Raw genomic sequence first — 18,850 nt, forward strand, 5'->3', positions numbered from 1 at the left:
CTTTCAACATGGTGCTGATGAGCATTTTAGACAAACATCTCCAGAACTCTGGTCTCCTCCGTTGTCCCAGAAGTCTGGTCCTTCCTCCAGGTGCAGCTCTGCTGACCTCAGTCCTGCTGCCATCTTGGTTCTGGAGAGAAGAGACTTTCTCCTTCAACCCTTCCAAGCAGCCAGACTGGTTCAGGGTCATGACCTTTGACCTTTAACCTGCTACCTGAGTACTGTAGAGTCTAAGGTGGAGCTCCTGGTTAATAATCATTTCTCTGAGCTTCCCACTCTGATCTTGGGCTGAACCTCTTGGACGTCCATCCTGGAAGGGTGGAAGCTGTTGAGACGTTCTCATCCTGGGAGTAATGTTTCTCTCTGCAGGATGACGGCCTAAAATGGTTTGTAGGCAGGGCAAAGCAAGGCAGATTTATTTATATAGCACAATTCAGTACAGAGACAATGCAAAGTGCTTTACATGATTAAAATATAGGAATAAAAGCAAGTAGGAATAGAATGTAGAAACAAAAAAAGAACATTAAGAACAGTAAAACAGTTTAACTGGAACATTCAAAGGCAATTTTAAACAAATGTGTTTAAAAACTCAGGCTTTCCGCACTTTTACAGTTTTCTGGAAGTTTGTTCCAGATAAGTGGAGCATAGGAACTAAATGCTGCTTCTCCATGTCTGGTTCTGGTTCTGGTTCTGCAGAGCAGGCTGGAGCCAGAAGACCTGAGTGGTCTGGAGGGTTGATGCCCTGATAACAGGTCTGTGATGTATTTAGGTGCTAAGCCATTCAGGGATTTATAGACTAACAGAAGTATTTTAAAGTCTATTCTCTGAGATACAGGGAGCCAGTGTAAGGACTTTAGAACTGGGGTGATGTGCTCTACTTTCTTAGTCATAGTGAGGACGCAGGCAGCAGCGTTCTGGATCAGCTGCAGCTGTCTGATCCACTTTTTAGGCAGACCTGTAAAAACACCGTTGCAGTGATCAATTCTACTAAATATAAACGCATTGATTAGTTTTTCCAGATCCTGCTGAGACATCAGTCCTTTAATCCTGGAAATGTTCCTCAGGTGATAGAAAACCGACCTTGTAACTGTCTTTAGATGCTTTTGGAGGTTCAGGTCTGAGTCCATCACTACTCCCAGATTTCAGGCCTGATCAGTGGTTCCTAGTTGAAGCAGCTGAAGCTGTGTGCTAACTTTTGATCTCTCCTCTATTGGTCCAAAGATTATTACTTTAGTTTTGTTTTTATTCAATTGAAGAAAATTTTGGCACATCCACGTATTGATTTCTTCTAGGCATTTACTCAGTGCCTGAACTGGTTCATAGTCACCTGGTGACATGGTGATGTAGAGCTGTGTGTCGTCTGCATAGTTATGGTAGCTGATGTTGTTGTTTCTTATTATCTGAGCTAGAGGAGCATGTAGATATTGAAAAGGAGGGGACCCAGGATGGACCCTTGGGGAACCCCACATGTGATTTTTGTCATCTTTGATGTAAAGTTACCTACTGACACTAAAAGTCCTTTAAGTATGATTTAAACCAGTGGAGAGCTTTAGCAGAGAGGCCGACCCAGTTCTCCAGGCGCTCTAACAGGATGGAGTGATCCACAGTATCAATGCTGCACTGAGGTCCAATAGAACCAACACGGTGTTTCTTCCACAGTCTGTATTTATATGGATGTCATTAAACACCTTGATAAGGGCGGTCTCTGTACTGTGGTGAGCACGGAAACCTGGTTGGAAAACGTCAAAGCGGCTGGTCGTAGTTAAGAAGGTGTTTAATTGTTGAAATACAGCTTTTTCAATAATCTTACTGATAAAGGGGAGGTTTGAGATGGGCCTGTAGTTCTGGAGTAGAAGTTTGTCTAAATTGTTCTTTTTCAGCAGTGGATTGATAATTGCTGTTTTTAGGGACTGGAGGAAAACACCTGACAGAAGGGACGTGTTTATTATCTGGGTCAAATCAGACGCTATGCCAGGTAAAACTTTCTTAAGGAAAGCTGTGGGTAGAACATCAAGACAGCAGGAGGAGGAACTTAGCTGCTGAGTGATCTGCTCTAAGCTTTTGTAGTTTATTTGGCTGAATTGGGACATTTTGTCAGAAGTAGTTCCAGCTGAATACGGCATTGGTTCTGGTGTTGATATGGTAGTGCAAAGTGATCCTCTAAGTTTTAGGATTTTCTCAGTAAAGAAGTTAGCAAATTCATTGCAGGCCCTGGTGGAGTGGAGTTCTGAAGCCACGGACACAGGAGGATTTGTTAACCTGTCGACTGTGGAAAATAAGACACAAGCATTATTAATGTTTTTCTTGATGATCTCTGAGAAGAAAGATTCTCTTGCATTTTTCAGTTGTAAGTTATATCTGTTAAGTCTCTCTTTATAGATTTCATAGTGAACCTGGAGTCTGTTCTTTCTCCACCTGCGTTCAGCTTTTTGACACTCCCTTTTTGCACCTCTAACTGCTGGAGCATTTCTCCAAGGAGATTTTTTCTTCCCGGAAACAACTTTCACTTTAACTGGAGCAATGATGTCTGAGACTTTAGACTGAAAGTTATCTACTAGCTCATCTACTGAGTTGCAGCCCAAGGTTGAAGTATCAGAGTGGCATTGTCCTTAAAGGTGCGTTTTCTTACGATGTCCCTTTGGCTAAATGAGTCACTGGTAATTATGCTTTCAAAGGTAACAGAAAAGTGATCAGATAGGTTAACATCAGTTACATTGACGTTAGAAATCTTTAGACCCTTAGTGATGATTAAGTCTAATATGTGTCCCTGTTTGTGTGTTGGCTGTTTAACATGCTGAGTTAAATTAAAGTTTCTACTGTCACACAGTTCTTTTGCACTTCTGTCTTCAGGGTTGTCAACGTGAAAGTTGAAGTCTCCCACAATAATTAAAGTCATAGTCAACACATATCACAGACAGGAGATCACTAAAATCCTTAAAAAAGTTTGATGTGGACTTAGGAGGCCTGTAAACATTCAGAAACATAGTTCGTACCGGGCCCTTTACGTGGAGAGCCAAATGTTCGAAAAAGAGTCGAATTTTCCCAAAAACACCTTTTTACACTTTAATGAGTCATTAAACAATGTTGCCACTCCTCCACCTTTCCTTTGCTGTCTGCTCTCACAAAGGAAATTGTAGTTTGGAGGTGTCAACTCCATAGCTGCTTCACTAAATTCATGCAGCCATGTTTCTGTTAAAAACATTACATCAAGATTATTGTCAGTAATGAAGTCATTAATTAAAAGGGATTTTCCTGACAGAGATGTGTTTAGTAAACCTTGTTTATATGACTTAGTAGTTGATAGTGTCTCTGTGACAGGTTGCATCTGACAGTTTATGACTTTTAAGTATTTGTTTCTGTTTATCCTTTTGTTTTTCTTATTTCTGCCACGTATTATCACAGATATTCCATAATCTCCGGCAAAAGGCCCAGGCTGATGCTGGGAACTGTCATGTCTGATAAACGTGTGGCCAGGGCCCAATCTGTATCACAGCGAAGTAATTTTGAGTTGCTCAGCACCAGAGTGTTCTATGATACGTAGAGGAGGAGGATCTGAGGCTCTGAGGCCTTTGGAAAATCCTGGTTTATTCACAGCAGAATGGCTATGTGGAGAGGATGTCATCTGTAGGCCAATCTTAAATACTTTGTTCATGTTGTGAGAAAATTCCAGAAAAAGAACTTCTGGGCTTTGTGTAAAAGAATGGGAGGCGGGTCCAGTCTGGACTGGTATTCGTGACGATGGAGGTTCTTGGTCCTCTCTTTGTCCTGCTGAGATCTGGGATGAATCCTCCTGTAGCTCTGACGTAGCCTCTTTCTGTGTCATCGTTCTAGCCATCTTTATCTAGGCTTGTTCGGGCTGTACTGGGCTTATCATTTGTTTTGGCACTGGATGAACTTTGTTTTGGAACAAAGCTGATGACGCATGGTTCACAGAATAGAAGATGTTTGAAATCAGCCGTTTTGCACCTGACCTATCTAGAGAGAAACCATCTCTGCTGAACAGATGTCTCCTCTCCCAAAAGATGTTAAAGTTGTCAATGAAGGTTACAGTTGTTTGTTTGCATGTTTTTTCCAGCCATTTGTTTGGCATCAGAATTCTGGAAAAAATCTTGTCTTCACAAGTAACGGGGGCACGAGGGCCGCTGATAAACACCTTGACATTTTTGCCATCAACTAAGTTCAACAGACGAATGTAGTCCTCTTTCAATACTTCTGATTTTCTCTCGAAGGTGTCACCCAGGGCTACAGCTTGTATTATGAGTTTTTCCAGGGTCGGGCGTTCTTCCAAGACCCTTGGAAGAATGTCTAAAACATCAGACACCAGGCTACAGCTCCCGTCGTTATAGATCAACACCTCAGTGTTTTTCTTGTTACAGAAGAAAAATCCCCCTTACAGATCCATTGCATAAAATCAGGGTCCTTGGCCCCGTGGCATGTCTTTTCTGTGATGTCTTAGAACGAAAATCGATGACATACCTCTGATTTTTGTCCTCCTGGGTCACTTTTTGGAGCGGAGCAAATCTGTTTAGTAATGGAATTCCAGCATTTCCAGCAGGTTTACTCCTATCATTTGTTTTGAGAACAGCCCGCTGTTGTTTCATTTGTCCTGGGACATCTCTCTGTAGTCTCGGCCAGTTTTCTTTGTCTAGGTGTGGGGTTCGTTGATCCTTTGGTCTTGCACCCAGAGTGGTCCAGGGATTCTCATTTTCCTCAGGGGACTGTTTGTTCCCTGAGTTGCTGGGCTGGTGGTCACCGCTCGGAATCACAGGCAGGGTTGTTTCATTTCCATGCACGGCGTTTACATCATAATTCACTTCGAGTCGACAGATTTTCAGTTCCATAACAGCTATCTTCTGTAAAAGCTTGTCAAAGTCCATTGTGGTGAAGGAAGGCATCTTTTCAAAATCAAAATAAAAAAATAAGTAAAAGAAAATAAATAAAATAACTAAATCCAACTTTCTGTGGTTTAGGTTAAGAGATAAAAAGGAGATAAAAAGTAAAAGGCAGGAAAATGCAAGCAAGCAGGGAGCAGAGAAAAAAGCGTCCGAACAGGCAGAGAGGCGGAGAGTTGTAGATGACCTTTGAACCCTCCCCAGGTTGATGGGCAGCAACAGCTCCTGCTTTGAGGTGATTGTACCTCTGTAAGGGAGGTGGACAGGTTAGTGAGTCACTCACAGGAAGGCAATAAAGGAACGCTGGAAGGTCCTCTCACACTGGAGGAGTCAGGAATATATAGAGCAGCCAACAGGTGCAGCAGCGCCACTAGTTAGAGGAGTCACAGGTGCATGATGTCAGGGAGTGATTGTCAGAGCAGCACAGGGAGCAGAGAGTGACGTCAGCAGCAGAAACACATGTTACACCCTGGATGCTTCAGAGCAGCAAACTGAGAAAACTCCTGCTTTAGTGAAACAGGACAGTGGACTTTAGATTATCCTATGATAGTAAATAATTCAGAACTTTAAAGTTATCATTGGGTTTGCATAAATTAGTGCAGAATAATTAATGTAATTACAATTAACAGATTGTAAATATGTAGATACATTACTGAGAAAGTTATTATCATCAAAAGACTCCAGTCTCAGATGAGAACCGGAAGTAGAAAGTTACGAACCCCCCCCCCCCCCCCCCCCCCCCGAAACACACACATTTTTAAAGGTCCTCATAACAATTACATGTTAAGCTGTAATTCTGGATGAATTCTCCTTAAACAGGCGTCTTATTATTTCAGGCAGCAACGATGGCAGCTGTGAAGGAGCTGCTTTTGGAAACACTGACTAATTTGAATCCTGTAGTCCTTGAAAAGTTCAAGATCTTCTTAAAGTTCACATCCTTCCAGAAGAAATTACCAGAGATCCCATGGAGCGATCTGCAATGGGCCGACTGTAGATCAACAATGAATCTTATGTTGGCCACATACGGTCAGCGGTGTTTGGAGGTGACCAGTCAGGTTCTAACAGACATGAACCAGACCGATCTGTTGGAGTATCTGCCAGAGAAGAGCGATGGAGCTGAAGGTAAGCTGAACTACACTCCTCAGTAATTCAGAGCACTGATTTCCAACGTCTCGTCCATGCCAGCGTGGGCTTAAACCTGCAGGAATATTGTGTTCTGGGTGAAGCAGGAGCTCCTGTTCTCCACTAACTGGGTTGATGAAGTTCTGCAGACCTTCTGGTGGTTCCTTCTTCATTTTACTTCCTTAAAAAGACACAGGAGGGAAATAGTCAGAAGCAATCTGCTTTGTTTTCCATCACATTTGCCTCTTTTTCTCTTCCACAGTATTGATATTCAGCCTTTTTTCCTCATGTTTACTGGAAACACTGATTACAACAAACCTAGATGAGATTTATGAATAAAATTCATTATTGCCAAAAATGGACCAAATCAGATGTTTTCCAGTTTGGACAACACAGAACCAACTGACTAAAATCAGTCGGTGTTTAAGGTCTGCTGACATGCAGTCATAGAAAAAGAGAAGCACACAGCAATTAGTTAATTTCAAAAGCTCACAAAGCTTTACTAGCAGAATTAGATCAGTGGGATCTGAGAACAGATGCATTACTGTCAGAGTGGGATTAGCACACATATCTGAACATCAGGGTTTCTGACTAAATGGGCTCCAAGCGTCGCCTCAACTTTACATTTAAAAGAAAACAGGTCCCTTAAAATGGAAAAACAGCAGCTTATTGGTTATTTAACATTCAGTTGACACGCCTTCTCACCAACTGGCCTCAATGATCCAAGAGGAGCAGCTTCAACCTCCAATGCTGCTTCCTTTGTTTTAGCTGGAAGCTTTAATGTACCTGTGGTTAGTCTTCTGTAGAAACTATATTGTTCAGACATTCATATTGACATTCAAGTTATCATCAAATCTTTTTCCCCTCAGAGAAACTTTCTCTGGAAGAACTTTGGCCTGGACTGATCGACAAAGTGAGTAATCTGTGACATGAAACACAGCAACTTTCATCAAATGCTTAAAGGTCTAAAATGTGCTCAGCATGAAAAAATGCTACATTACACATTGTGTTCATTTTACTCCATTATTACAAAATAAAGCTGCATTCATTAAGCTGGCAAAAAGATCATATAAGCAGTTTAAAGCCCCAGGGAGTAAGTTTTACACCCTTTAAAGTAGTGGTGCGCTAAATGAACTACAAACTATCTTGTTTTTAACAGCATAATAACTACTACAGAATCACAAATGTGAAAATGTAAACATGTCCTCCATGTATTAGCTACTGCTAATAGCTCATAGCTACAGTCTTAGTGCGAAATTCTCTTTAGCACAGTTATTAAATTCGTTATTACTAACTTTGGCCTTGTTTTTTTATTTGAAGTCAGTAGTAAATTCGTTGAGTTAGATTTATTTTGGTCCTGTTTTTCAACGAGAAGCCACTTATTTACAATCTAAAATTAACACTACAGTGTTAAGGGTTGGTTATTGAGTCCGAATTCAGCAACACAAAGAGTTTCGCCTTTAACAGTTTTATTGAAGATTGTGTAGTACAGCTGAGAAGAACCAGAGTTCTGTACCAGACTGAACGAGGTGGAGATGACAGCTGGAGCCGGCGGACGTGAGGGAACACAGGCAGGTAGGCGAGAGGCGAGGGCAGGCAGACACAGGTGAAGCTGGAGGACTGCAAGCAGACATGAGGAAGGGAAGAGCAGCTGGCTTGAGGCGGAGGAAGGCGGTGAGGAAGACGACGAGGGACGAAGGGCGCTGTGAGATAGATGAAAGGCGTGAGCAGACGTGGAAAGGATGGTGACGAACCAGCAGGGAAGGGCAGACTGAGGAGTCCTTAAGTAGGTTGACTGACAGGTGAATTGAGTCCAGGTTGATTGGTGACGGCAGGTGGAGAAGATCTACGGTGAGTGGAATCGGAGCTGTATGGGAGATGGAAAGTGCTAGAACTGTTCAATATAGAAGACAGATAGGGAAAATTCATAGGCTAACAGGTTTATCCCCATTGGCTACTGTAATTAAAAATGGCGACACTACAGACCATACAGACTGGGATAGGAGACCCAAACCCTTGAGATAAGGGATCTTAGAGCATGCTGAAGTTATCAAGAGATCTAAATTTTCAGCCACATTAGCAGAATTCTGTCTAAATGAGACTTCAACCATTAAATTATTAGTCCTGGAGGAGCAGTGTGGCTTTGGTTCTGGTTGTGGACCAGATATTTTCTTTTACAGAATTGATGAGGACTTCAAGAGAGTTTAGTTGATAAGACCTGTGCCAAGGTTTTATTTTGGGGTGTTGCAGGAGAAAAGGTTAGCTCTCGTACTTTTAAAAGTTATGTGGTCCTCGTAAACCCAAAGCAAGTTCCTGTTGGACTATAGCAGGACAGCTCATCACAGATTCTGTTTAGGGTGCTTGGGAACAGGATCTTAAGACCTGAACATGGAGAAGAGGTTTTATGGTGAGGAAACCTTGGGATCATGTGGTTCTGAAGTCATGACCACTGGAACGGTCCACAGCTGGGATGAGAATCAGACTCTAATACGATGGTTCTCAACTGGAAAAAGGAGGATTCGTCCCTCTGAGGGATGGGTGAGAAGGAGCAGGAGATGGTTTAATGGATTGATTGGAGCCTTGTCTTCTCTAATTCTCTAGAGTCAAAGGTGAAGTCATCTGTCCAACAGCTGAATCTCCGTCCAATTTAGTTCATCACCAGAACAATTATCCTAAACAGAGCAACAGATTTACAGCTGAATATCTGAAAAGGACCAGAATCAAGACGTTGCAGTGGCCCAGTCAAAGTCCAGACCTCAGCCTGACTGAACGCTGTTTAAAGTGAGAAGCTGATGAATTTGGCTCCAGCCACTCTATTGAGGAGGGTTCTTAAATCTGGATCTCATTCATTCGGTTCTCCTGATCAAACCCTTGGAACGTAGACAGACGTGAATCAACTGCTTCACCGTTTGGACCAGCTGTTTTATTCAGATAAGAAATACCTTTATTGTCCCACAATGGGAAAATTCAGGCAAGATATCCAGAGGATTTCTTTGTCAACTCAATCCCTGCTAGGTGCTTATTGCTGTGAACAACAACCCCACATCATCATTCCTCCACTATCCTGCTTGACAGTCAGTATAAGCTGATGTTGCTGTTTCCAGGGAAGATTTACAGCAATTTGATAAGATTTCTGCTGGTGAATAATCCACCTGTCTTTAGAATAATTAGCTTTATTTAATAGTTTAGAAAGTACGCTGTAACCCTTCCCAATAGAAGCAACAACTGGTTCTCTCACCTGACCGATAAAAGTAGAAACTGTATTCTGTATTTTACTCAGAGTTTTTATGTTTGTTTAATTATGATGAATAGCTGTACGCTTTTAAATATATACTTATTTTATTCCTCTGGTCCCTAAACAAAAAATGATATCTTCACCAGAAAGAACATTTTATAGGTAATTATATAAATTGTCATGGTGCAGTTTTAGCCTGCCTGTCTCCCCATGAACTTACCAGCTCTTTCCACCTCTCAAGCAGCTCAGCTCTCACTCCACCTCCTCATTAGTTCTACCTGCCGTTCCTAATTATCCCGGACTTAGTACACCTGCCAACACCTCTACGTAAACCTCCCTCAGTCTGCTCTTCCCCGCCGGATTGTCTTCATCCAAACCTCGTCCTGCCTTGTGCTTCTCACGTCTGCCTGCCAGAGTTCCCCTCGTCGTCGACGCCCGCCTGCATGTTCTCTCTCTGCTGTGCTGCTGGTTCTGCTGCTACTCCAGCGCTCCAACAACTCTCTCTACTGTGCTGCCAGTTAACCTCATACCCCGGCGTTCTCAGAACCCGCTCTGCTGCTGAGCTTCCGGCTCCTCCTGGACCTCAGCTCTCTCACGCCTGCCCTGTATGCTCCTTGGCTCTCAGCGTCTCCCTGGGTCTACATCACCCGCAGTCCTTCAGCTCCCGCCATCTACATCCTTCTGCCCCAGCTCAGTTAAGACTCTGGTTCTCATCCTCCACAATCCATCAACCTTCAATGAACTCTTTAAAACGAAACTCTTATGTGCAGCTGAATTTGGGTTCAAACTCCACATACTTTGACATAAATATTATTGGCATTTTATTGATTTTCATCTTTTACTAATCATTACTGTCACGCTGGGAGAGGGAACAGCTTTTTCTTTCAGCTCTTTTTTAATTCAGATTTATCTCTTTTTATCTCTTTTTTTTGATAGATTCATGAATCTGACATTTCTAAGGTTTTGATTCTGTTCAAAAGTCCACCTTAGGGTTAAAAGACATTGGAATAGCTTCTTGTTAGATTAGGATCTAGATCTCTTCCTTCTGGTTGTATCCTAAGATCCCAGAGCGGAGAGGAACCAGGTGTTGGGTCTTTGTAGCCGGCTTGATGTTCCCAGCAACCCAGGAAGGAAGGCCTAGGGTTCAGGGTTCAGGTTCAGGGTAGACTCTCCTGAGATCAGCATAAAAATGGATCAAGAGCAAATGTGAAAACCTGCAACTTAATGAGTAAAACAACGTGATGGTCATTAAATATTTCCTTTTTATTACCAGGTAGAAGCCATGGAGTCTGTTTTAGAGCTGCTGTTGGAAACCCTCGGTGGTCTAAATGAAGGAGAGCAGCGTTTATTCATCGACTGGGTTTTTACAAAAACTTTGTCCTTTGAGGATCGTTTTCAGTGTCAACTTCACATTGGAGAAAGATTGTTAGACCTGCAGGTTCCTGTGTTTGAAATGGTGCAGCAGACCGGCCTGAAGTCTGTGGAGACAACCAAGAAATTTTTAATGGAGATAAAAAGGCCAGATCTGCTTCAGAGGATTGAAACATGCAGCAAAAGGCAGGAAAGTAAGAAGATAAAGATTGAACATGTTAATATATTATGTGACCTTCTCCTTTTGATTTTAATTACTAATATCTTTGTTGTTTTCCTCAGAGAAACTCTCAGTGGATGAGCGACACTCTGCTGTCGTGCACAAAGTGAGGGTTCTCATTTCACTCCAATTAGGTTGATGTCTTTAGCAATAATGAGACCCTGAAGCTTAAAAAGGGACTAAAGTTTGTTTATAATTTGCCAAACAAAGAAAAAATACATCTGAAATACATTAACTTTGAACATCTGCTGAATTTTGTGGCAGAGTGACAAAATTTTAAGAATCTGTATAAAAACCATCAGAACGTTTCTGAATGATATGTTGATATTTCAGGTGGCTCTGATGGCAGCTTTCAAACGGCTTCTCACAGACGTCCTGAGTGATTTGGAACAACAGGAGATTAAGGATTACAACATGTATCTGGACTCAATCCTATCCCCCTCTGACTATGACCCGTACCATTCTCTGAGTTTGGAACCTGTCCCAGCTACAGTCAATAGGATGATGAAGACGTTTGGTCTGCGGTCTCTGGATGTTTCCATTGAGTTTTTAAGGGACATTAACAGGAGCGATCTGGTAAAGAGGCTCCTGGAGAACAGCTCAGGACTCAAAGGTAAATAAAACAAATCTAAATCTGTATTCTGTCTTCACCAACGAGCCGTCCGTAGAGTTCTTCCTGTAGCTTGTTGCAAAAGGACCTCAGCCTTCCTTAGGATGGGAGAACATCTTATCCTGAAGGTCCTGAGTTATTATCCACCTTCATCAGATGTTCCTAGTTCACCTTCACTACTCGTCAGGGTTTATCTGGTCGAGGTCAAACACCAGTTTCCCATTTCTCCTGGACCTCTGTGTTTCTGTTTGCCGTTTCCTTGACCAGCCATTCATTTCCCAGATGTTATCTCTGTATCCTGTTCTGTCACAACTGAACTGCTGTTTGAAGCATCACCATCTCCAGGCCCCTGCCCTCCCTCACCACACGGCTCATAAGGCACCCAGCCTGCTCATTAATCCCTGTGGGTCTACATTGTGGTGCTCCCTGTTGCTCCTTTGGGGTGAGCCTATTTAGGCAACAGAAACAGGGCTGGACCACCAGGTCCAGGCTGAAAGCTCTCCCCCAGGACCAGCTGGTCCTCAGGCTTCTCTGCTCTGATCAAATTCTCTTATTTTGTGTGATTTTGCAGCATAAAGGGAATAATGAATAACTCACAGCCTGCTGTGAGAGGGAAGGAGGACTAACGGTGTGTAAGGGGTGGGCGGGGGGTCCTTCAGGATGCTGGAGAACCGTTTCCTCCATCTGGAGGTCTACATGTCCATGGTGGAGGTTGCGCTCCTTCCCACAGTCCTCTGTGGTTCTCCAGGTGTTCCACCTCCTGCCTGTAGTCGGACTCGTTGTTTCAGATCAGTTGAATCAAATACTACACTATTACTCTGTCGTTTAAATAATTCTAACTCATGTTTCATGTTTTTCTTCTGTTATTCTGTAATGAAAATTCATTTAAATCCTACAGAAGACAATGTTTTTGTTTTCTTTGTCAGGAAAAGCGTCCGTTGATGAATATCTGAGAGCAGATGTGTTAAACAGAGTAAGTGGGATATTCTACTACCTGCTTTATTTCTTCTCAGAGGAATTCAGTCAAATTAAAAAAAAAAACATGCAAACAGAAAGTTATCTTATCACTCCTGAGAAAAAAATTATTTGCTCAACAAGTTTTTTAAATGTTTCAGGTGCCAGCAAAGGTGGCTCTAAAACGTACTCTCCGGAAGATGATGAGGGACCTGGACCCCTGGGATGTCAGGACATTTAAATGGTTGCTGCAGTTCACATGTTTCCAGAAAGGCCTCCCAGACATCCTAAACAGCAGGCGGAGGTCCAGGTCCTGGTTTGGAAGAAGTTTGTTGGATCTGGGAGGAGGAGGACTGGATCCACCAGACTTGGTGGATCAGATGGTACAGAGACTTGGCCAAGAGTCTGTGGACGTAGCCAGGGAGGTTCTGACGGACATGAAGAGGACGGATGTGGTACAGAAGCTGACAGGAAGCAGCTTAGGATCAAAAGGTTGGACTGTTGTTGGCGCTATGAAGAATTAAGATTATGTTTTAAAAGTTAACAACTTTCAAAATGTTGTTCTCTCTTTTCTTCAGAGGAGCTACAGTCTCTTCTGCTCCAGAAAGTAAGTATGATCACATCAACACATCTTTATTTCCTCAGTCTTTCAGCTGTATAATCTACCCAACGCCCAGAAACATTCAGAGATCACACTGATGCATTTTGGGAAAAACAGCCAAAAAATGACAGAGGGCAGGAAGGCAACGTGAGGAAGAGTAGAAAACTTTAACCAAATAAAACAGGATTCCCAGGATTTTCTCCTAAACTTTACCAGAGCAGTAAATAACCTCAGAAATAAAACATCTTCAGGATCAAAATACAAGATGGCGCTGACCAATGAAAGTCTCCCCAGGTTAATACTAGAAATTAAAAATCTATTTGTCTTATGGATAAACTTTACATACACAAGCGCACTCTGACAATCACACAGGTGCTTGAATCCAGGTGCTTAAGGATTCACTTCTATACAGATAAACCCTTTAATTAGCTTTGGCTGTAACTTTATATCGTCCGTCCGTCTTCTTTCGCTTATCCGGGGTCGGGTGGCGGGGGTAGCAGCTTCAGTAGGGAGGCCCAGACGTCCCTCTCTCCAGCCACTTGGGCCAGCTCCTCAGGAGGAATCCCAAGGCGTTCCCAGCAGAGAGACATAGTCCCTCCAGCGTGTCCTGGGTCTTCCCCTGGGCCTCCTCCCGGTGGGACGTGCCCGGAACACCTCACCAGGGAGGCGTCCAGGAGGCATCCTGACCAGATGCCCGAGCCACCTGTAACTTTATACATCTTATAATAAAAAAAATACTTCATCAGTGATGTATCAACGCACTGGTTGTTTGTACCTGTAATACTTTATAGGTTGGTTGTTCCATTCTTTTTATATATATCTCTGCAGGTGTAGAAGCAGACTCAGTGGATGTTATATTGTTCTCCTTTTTTCCTCTATTCTATTTTTGTCACATTTTTCTCTTTTAATGTTTTGTCTCATCTCTTTGTCTTCCTTCCTCTCCATTTTACCTTTCAGTTTTTTGCCCATTGATCTTGAAATAGTCCCAGTAATATTAAAATAAAATAATGTTTATTTGCATATAAATCAAGCGGAGCACTATGGCAAAAGCAGTAATGCTCCACTTGTGAAAGTAAATCTGTTGGGCTCTCTTTGGCATAAGTCAGCAATTGTTACTGCAACACAGCCAGACATATTGATGTAGCTGAAAAACATAAAGTTTAAAATGAAATAACAAATAATGCAAATTGGAGAGCAGTAGGAGAACTCAGCAGAGTGAGAGAAATAGACCCTGATGTCCTCCAGCAGCCTAAGCCTATAGGAGCATAACTATAGAGATAGCTCAGGGTAATATGAGCCACTCTGACTAGAAGTTGTCACAAAGGAAAGTTATTCATATGGAGGCAGCAGGACTGAACTTAGTTTTTCACACATTTTCCTTTTTGATTTTAGCTTTAATGAAGAGCAATAGTGTGAAATCTGCTTTGTTTAAAACTAAATGACCAGAAAATATGAAATGACCAAAACGTGTTAGAGCAGGTTGTTTTATATGGCCTTAAACTTGAACACATACAGGAACACATGTTCCTAAACTAATAACAGAAGCTAATATTATCAAATATATTTCTTTCCTGTTAACATAATCCCTTGACATTATAACTAAATATACACCTCAAGGAGTTTGAATATTGTGCAAAAGTTTAATATTTAGTGTCCCTTATTTCAGAAAATAACTCACCTATTATATATAATATATAAATTCATCACACATAGACCGAAACATTTTAAGGCTTTATTTCTTGTAATTCTGATAATTCTGGCTACAGAGACTGAAAACCCAAAATCAGTGTCTCAGATTATTAGAGTATTGTGAGGGTTAGGTCTCTCAGTTTGGCTCAGTAGGGCGACACCATGATTGAAAAGAAAGCTGACTGGACAGAGATCCAGAAGACAGGCACTGATCTCCTCCACAAGGAGGGGAACCCACAGAAGGTTGTTGCTAAAAAAACGGATGCTCACAGGGTGCTGGATCCAAGCATATTCATAGAAAGTTGAGTGGAAGGAAAAAGTGTTATAGGAAAAAGTGCTCCAGCAACCGAGAAAACAGCAGCCTGGAGAGGATTGTCTAGCAAAGTTCAGTCAGGAATTTTTTTTTTTTCTTTTTTTTTTTTTTTTTTCCCCAGTGTCCTGTCTAGCAATATGGCAATAGGAATTGATATCTCAATGCCAGATAGAGCTCGACAGATTTTGCTTTTACAAGTGGAGCAAACAGCTTTCGCCATAGTGCTCCACTTGATTTATGCTTATAAATAGCTTTATTATGATTCCTGCAAGGAGAATTTCAAATTATATGGACATGACAATGGGAGAGTAAAGGAAGAACAAAAAGTGAAAGAAAAGAAAAAAAAAGAGTAGAGGTGAAAGAAAGAGGAGATAAAAGGAAGAGAATGATAAAACGTCCTCTGTCTGCTCCATCACCTGGAAAGAGACACAAAAAGAACAGCACAACCAACAGACATAAAGCAACAGATACACTCGAATAACACCTAGATGCCATTGCTAAATCATATATATTATTATGTAAGCTGACATGTGTAATGTGATATTTGAAAAAAGAAAGTGAAAAAAACATAAATAAATAAATTATAAGATTACTGTATATAAGTGAACACTTAATACCTGGGACCCAGCACCTGTGGGAGATGTGAAAGTGCACTAGTTTAGGTGAAGATTATCCAGAAATACCTTGATAGTGATTGTGGAGAACCGAAGACCCACCTTCCCCGAGCACAGAGGCAGGCGTCAGGGGACCCGTAACCCCGGACTCCCAAAGGGGTCCCTAAAGCAGGTCGCCCAAGAGGGGCCGACACAGGATATCTGCAACCCCCCCCCAAGGAAGGAGCAGAGACGACCCTGAGGAAATCCCCCAGCCACCGCAATGCCGACGCCCTCAAGAGCCGCGGAGACGAGCCCGTGGGCTCCGCCGGCAGCTAGCCCCGCTGAAGTGGTCCTGGCCATGGGCCCTGAGGGCCAGAGGCCCCAGGGGCGCCCCGCCCCCGCGACGAGGGCCCCGGCCGCCCCCCGGGGGGCCAGGCCCCGCGAAGAGGCCGCCGGGAGTGGGCCGGCGCACGCCCGGGAACCCGCCCCAAACCCGAAGCCAACCAATGCGCCAGGGGGCCAAGGCGCCCGCCAACGAAGTGGAGGAGGGCAGGACGTGGGGGGATGGGCTCCGCACCTAGCGGAGACTTGAGATGTTCTTGGGAGAGGGAGCGGACCACACCCATACCTGGAAAAAAAAAAAATCATTCACCCCATCCCTCCCTTGTGCCCCACTCACCACACGCAGAAAAAAAAAAAAAAAAAAAAAAAAAAAACAGACGCTGTACACACATTCCCACATAACACTCACATCCAACACTGACCAAAGGGGGGGGGGGGGTCACCCCATATCGACTATACGACTGCTTGTGCCCGACCCCCGGCCCCGGCCCCAGACCAGACGCCCCCCGGATCGGGCCCCCCCATGAGGGCGGGCCAACACGACCCGCACGAGCCACCCGGCCAGAGCCCCCCCTCCCCCTAAATACCTAATAAACCCCCTCCCTCCCCCCACCTTACCCTTGCCATCCCTGCCCCCCGCCCCCTGGGGGGAGCGGAGGCATCAGCCCCAGACCTGGCAAGCCGCTGACTGCACACCGCAGCCCCCCGCCAAGACCCCGGACACAGTGGCCCGCACCTCCTCCAGGCCCCAGACTCCTTGCCGCCATCGGAGAACGGGGGTGTGCAGAAGACCCCGACCCTCCCTACGCCTGCTCAAATGTTGTGTTGTTGCATGTTGTTCTCAAGTGCGTTTAAAAACTGGGAGCGCCGAAGGGGATGCACGGCACAGCCCACCCCCCTTCCGGAAGGTAGCTGTTGCCAGCGCACCCCCTCCGTGTGACTGCCCAGAACCCTCAATGTCTAAGTGGGAGAGGAGGTGAAGGGAGCCGTCCGAGGTGAGGCCCACACAACATAAGCCCCCCCCCCCAGACGTCTTCCCCCCACCCCCCCTACCATGGCCTATATGAGTGTGTAATGTGAAAAATGTTTGAAGTGAAAGTGTCTAAGATGCATGATAAAATTGGGGAGAGGGGCGTCACCAGAAAGTGGCAACCTCCAGTAACGCCCCCTCCCTCATGACCTACATGTGTGGCGGCGTGATGGAGCAGGCAGAGGGAGGAGTCCGGGGATGGGGAGCAAATGACTGGGAAGCCAACCCAGGGAGCCAGCTCCCCTACTGACTCCAATAGGCACCCCCGCTCCCCGAAAGCACCACCCAGAGAAGGGGGCCTCGCCAGCGGCACCACCGTAGCCCGGGGGCCAGGGAGAGGCCGCAGGGCCCGCCAGCCAACCACCCACCAGGACCAACACCTCAGCCCCCCCCCAGCCCACCCACCAAGCCTGCTTAAACTAAATAAATAATAATAATAATAATAATAATAATAATAATAATAATAATAATAATAAGAGGGGGGGACCCTGGCCAGCCGGCCCGCACGAGCCACCCCAAACCCCACCCCCCAGGTGAAACCCGCACCGGAAGACGACACGGACCAGGACCGGGACAGGGGACCGGCCACAAGCCCACCAGAACGTCAACCCCCCCCAACCCCCCCCCCCAACCCCCCACCCCCCACCCGTGGATTTAATCCCTCCCCAACACTAACGTTCAAACAACTCACCATACATTCGACAGTAGACATCCAGGCTGGGTAGATCCCTACTCCCGCCCCTTTCTCCCTCCCCCCACTGGCAGAGTGCCTATCCAATGAAGGAGAAGAGCATCTGCCCAGAGGTGTTAATGACCATGCCCCCCTACCAGCTCAACGGGCCCCGAGGCCCCCCAGCGCACCAGAGGCCCCGTGCAGGGGCGGACACCCGGGCGCGCGCCGGCCCACACCAAAAGCGGCACACCCCCCGTAACCGGAACCCCCGAGGCCACGCCGGGGCCCGCGCCCGAGGGCGGCGCGCCCCAGGGACCCCAGACCCCCAGACCCACTCCGGCCCCACCCAGCGGCAGCACAGCTACCAGGTCAGTAACCCACGTCCGTCAACACGCAGCTCCCAAAGAGCGCCGCAAGCGGCTGCTGTAGGCCACCCGTAGGCCTCCCAAACTCCTCCCAGATGGGGGCAACAGACCCCGGAGCCGGATCCACCAGGCGCCCTACTCCAAGTGCCCCCAGGGCCCCAGGAACCCCTCCATCCAGCCACTGCGCCCTGCAGGAAGCAACCCACCACCCCCTATTCCACTAAGTGATGGTGTTGATCAGAGGAGCCCAAAGAGACCAATCAGATGTGGAAGCAGATGCTGTCTCTAGATTAATATGATCCAACAAAAGATCTCTATACTGATTGATACTGAGATTTTGTTTACTTTTCCAATTCATGAGGATAGTTTTCTTTGCAATGCATAAAGCAGTAAAAACCATGTAAACTATTTCTTTTTTCAGAGGACTTTCCTCAAAATTACCAAGCAGGCAAACTGATGGGGATGGTGTAATTTTACAGCTCAAGCACTTTGATAAGTCCTTACATATCTGTGTCCAGAACCTCTGGACTGGTGTGCATAACCATAACGCATGAAAATAATTATCAGGATGATTGCCTCTGCAGTGTGGGCAGATATTAGATTGTGCCAGACCCATCTTGAATAATCTTTGTCCTGTGTAGTGTACTCTGTGAAGGATTTTGTATTGTATTAGTTGTAAGTTGGTGTTTCTAGTCAATTTGAAAGTTCTTAGACATGTCTGAGCCCAGAAATTTTGTTCAAAGGTGCCTGATAAATCTTTTTCCCACTTCATTATAGGAAGAGATATCGAATCATCTATTTAAGTCAGTGTCCTGTATGATTTAGACAGTAGTTTGG

General features: G+C 44.8%; 2 protein-coding genes across 2 annotated transcripts in view; one reads left to right on the forward strand and one right to left on the reverse strand.

Annotated features, from left to right (window-relative positions):
* LOC105924485 overlaps nucleotides 1-18,850 on the forward strand; it is a 252,954-nt gene that overhangs the window by 68,824 nt on the left and 165,280 nt on the right. The window contains exons 9-10 of the mRNA XM_036135517.1: nucleotides 12,377-12,423; nucleotides 12,566-12,639. Of these exons, the coding sequence (XP_035991410.1) occupies nucleotides 12,377-12,423; nucleotides 12,566-12,639 (121 nt within the window). The remainder of the gene's footprint in view (nucleotides 1-12,376; nucleotides 12,424-12,565; nucleotides 12,640-18,850) is intronic.
* LOC118562707 overlaps nucleotides 1-18,850 on the reverse strand; it is a 275,945-nt gene that overhangs the window by 27,464 nt on the left and 229,631 nt on the right. The window lies entirely within an intron of this gene.

The sequence above is a fragment of the Fundulus heteroclitus genome, chromosome 3 (genome assembly GCF_011125445.2).
Source record: "Fundulus heteroclitus isolate FHET01 chromosome 3, MU-UCD_Fhet_4.1, whole genome shotgun sequence".
Taxonomy (NCBI): Eukaryota; Metazoa; Chordata; class Actinopteri; order Cyprinodontiformes; family Fundulidae; genus Fundulus; species Fundulus heteroclitus.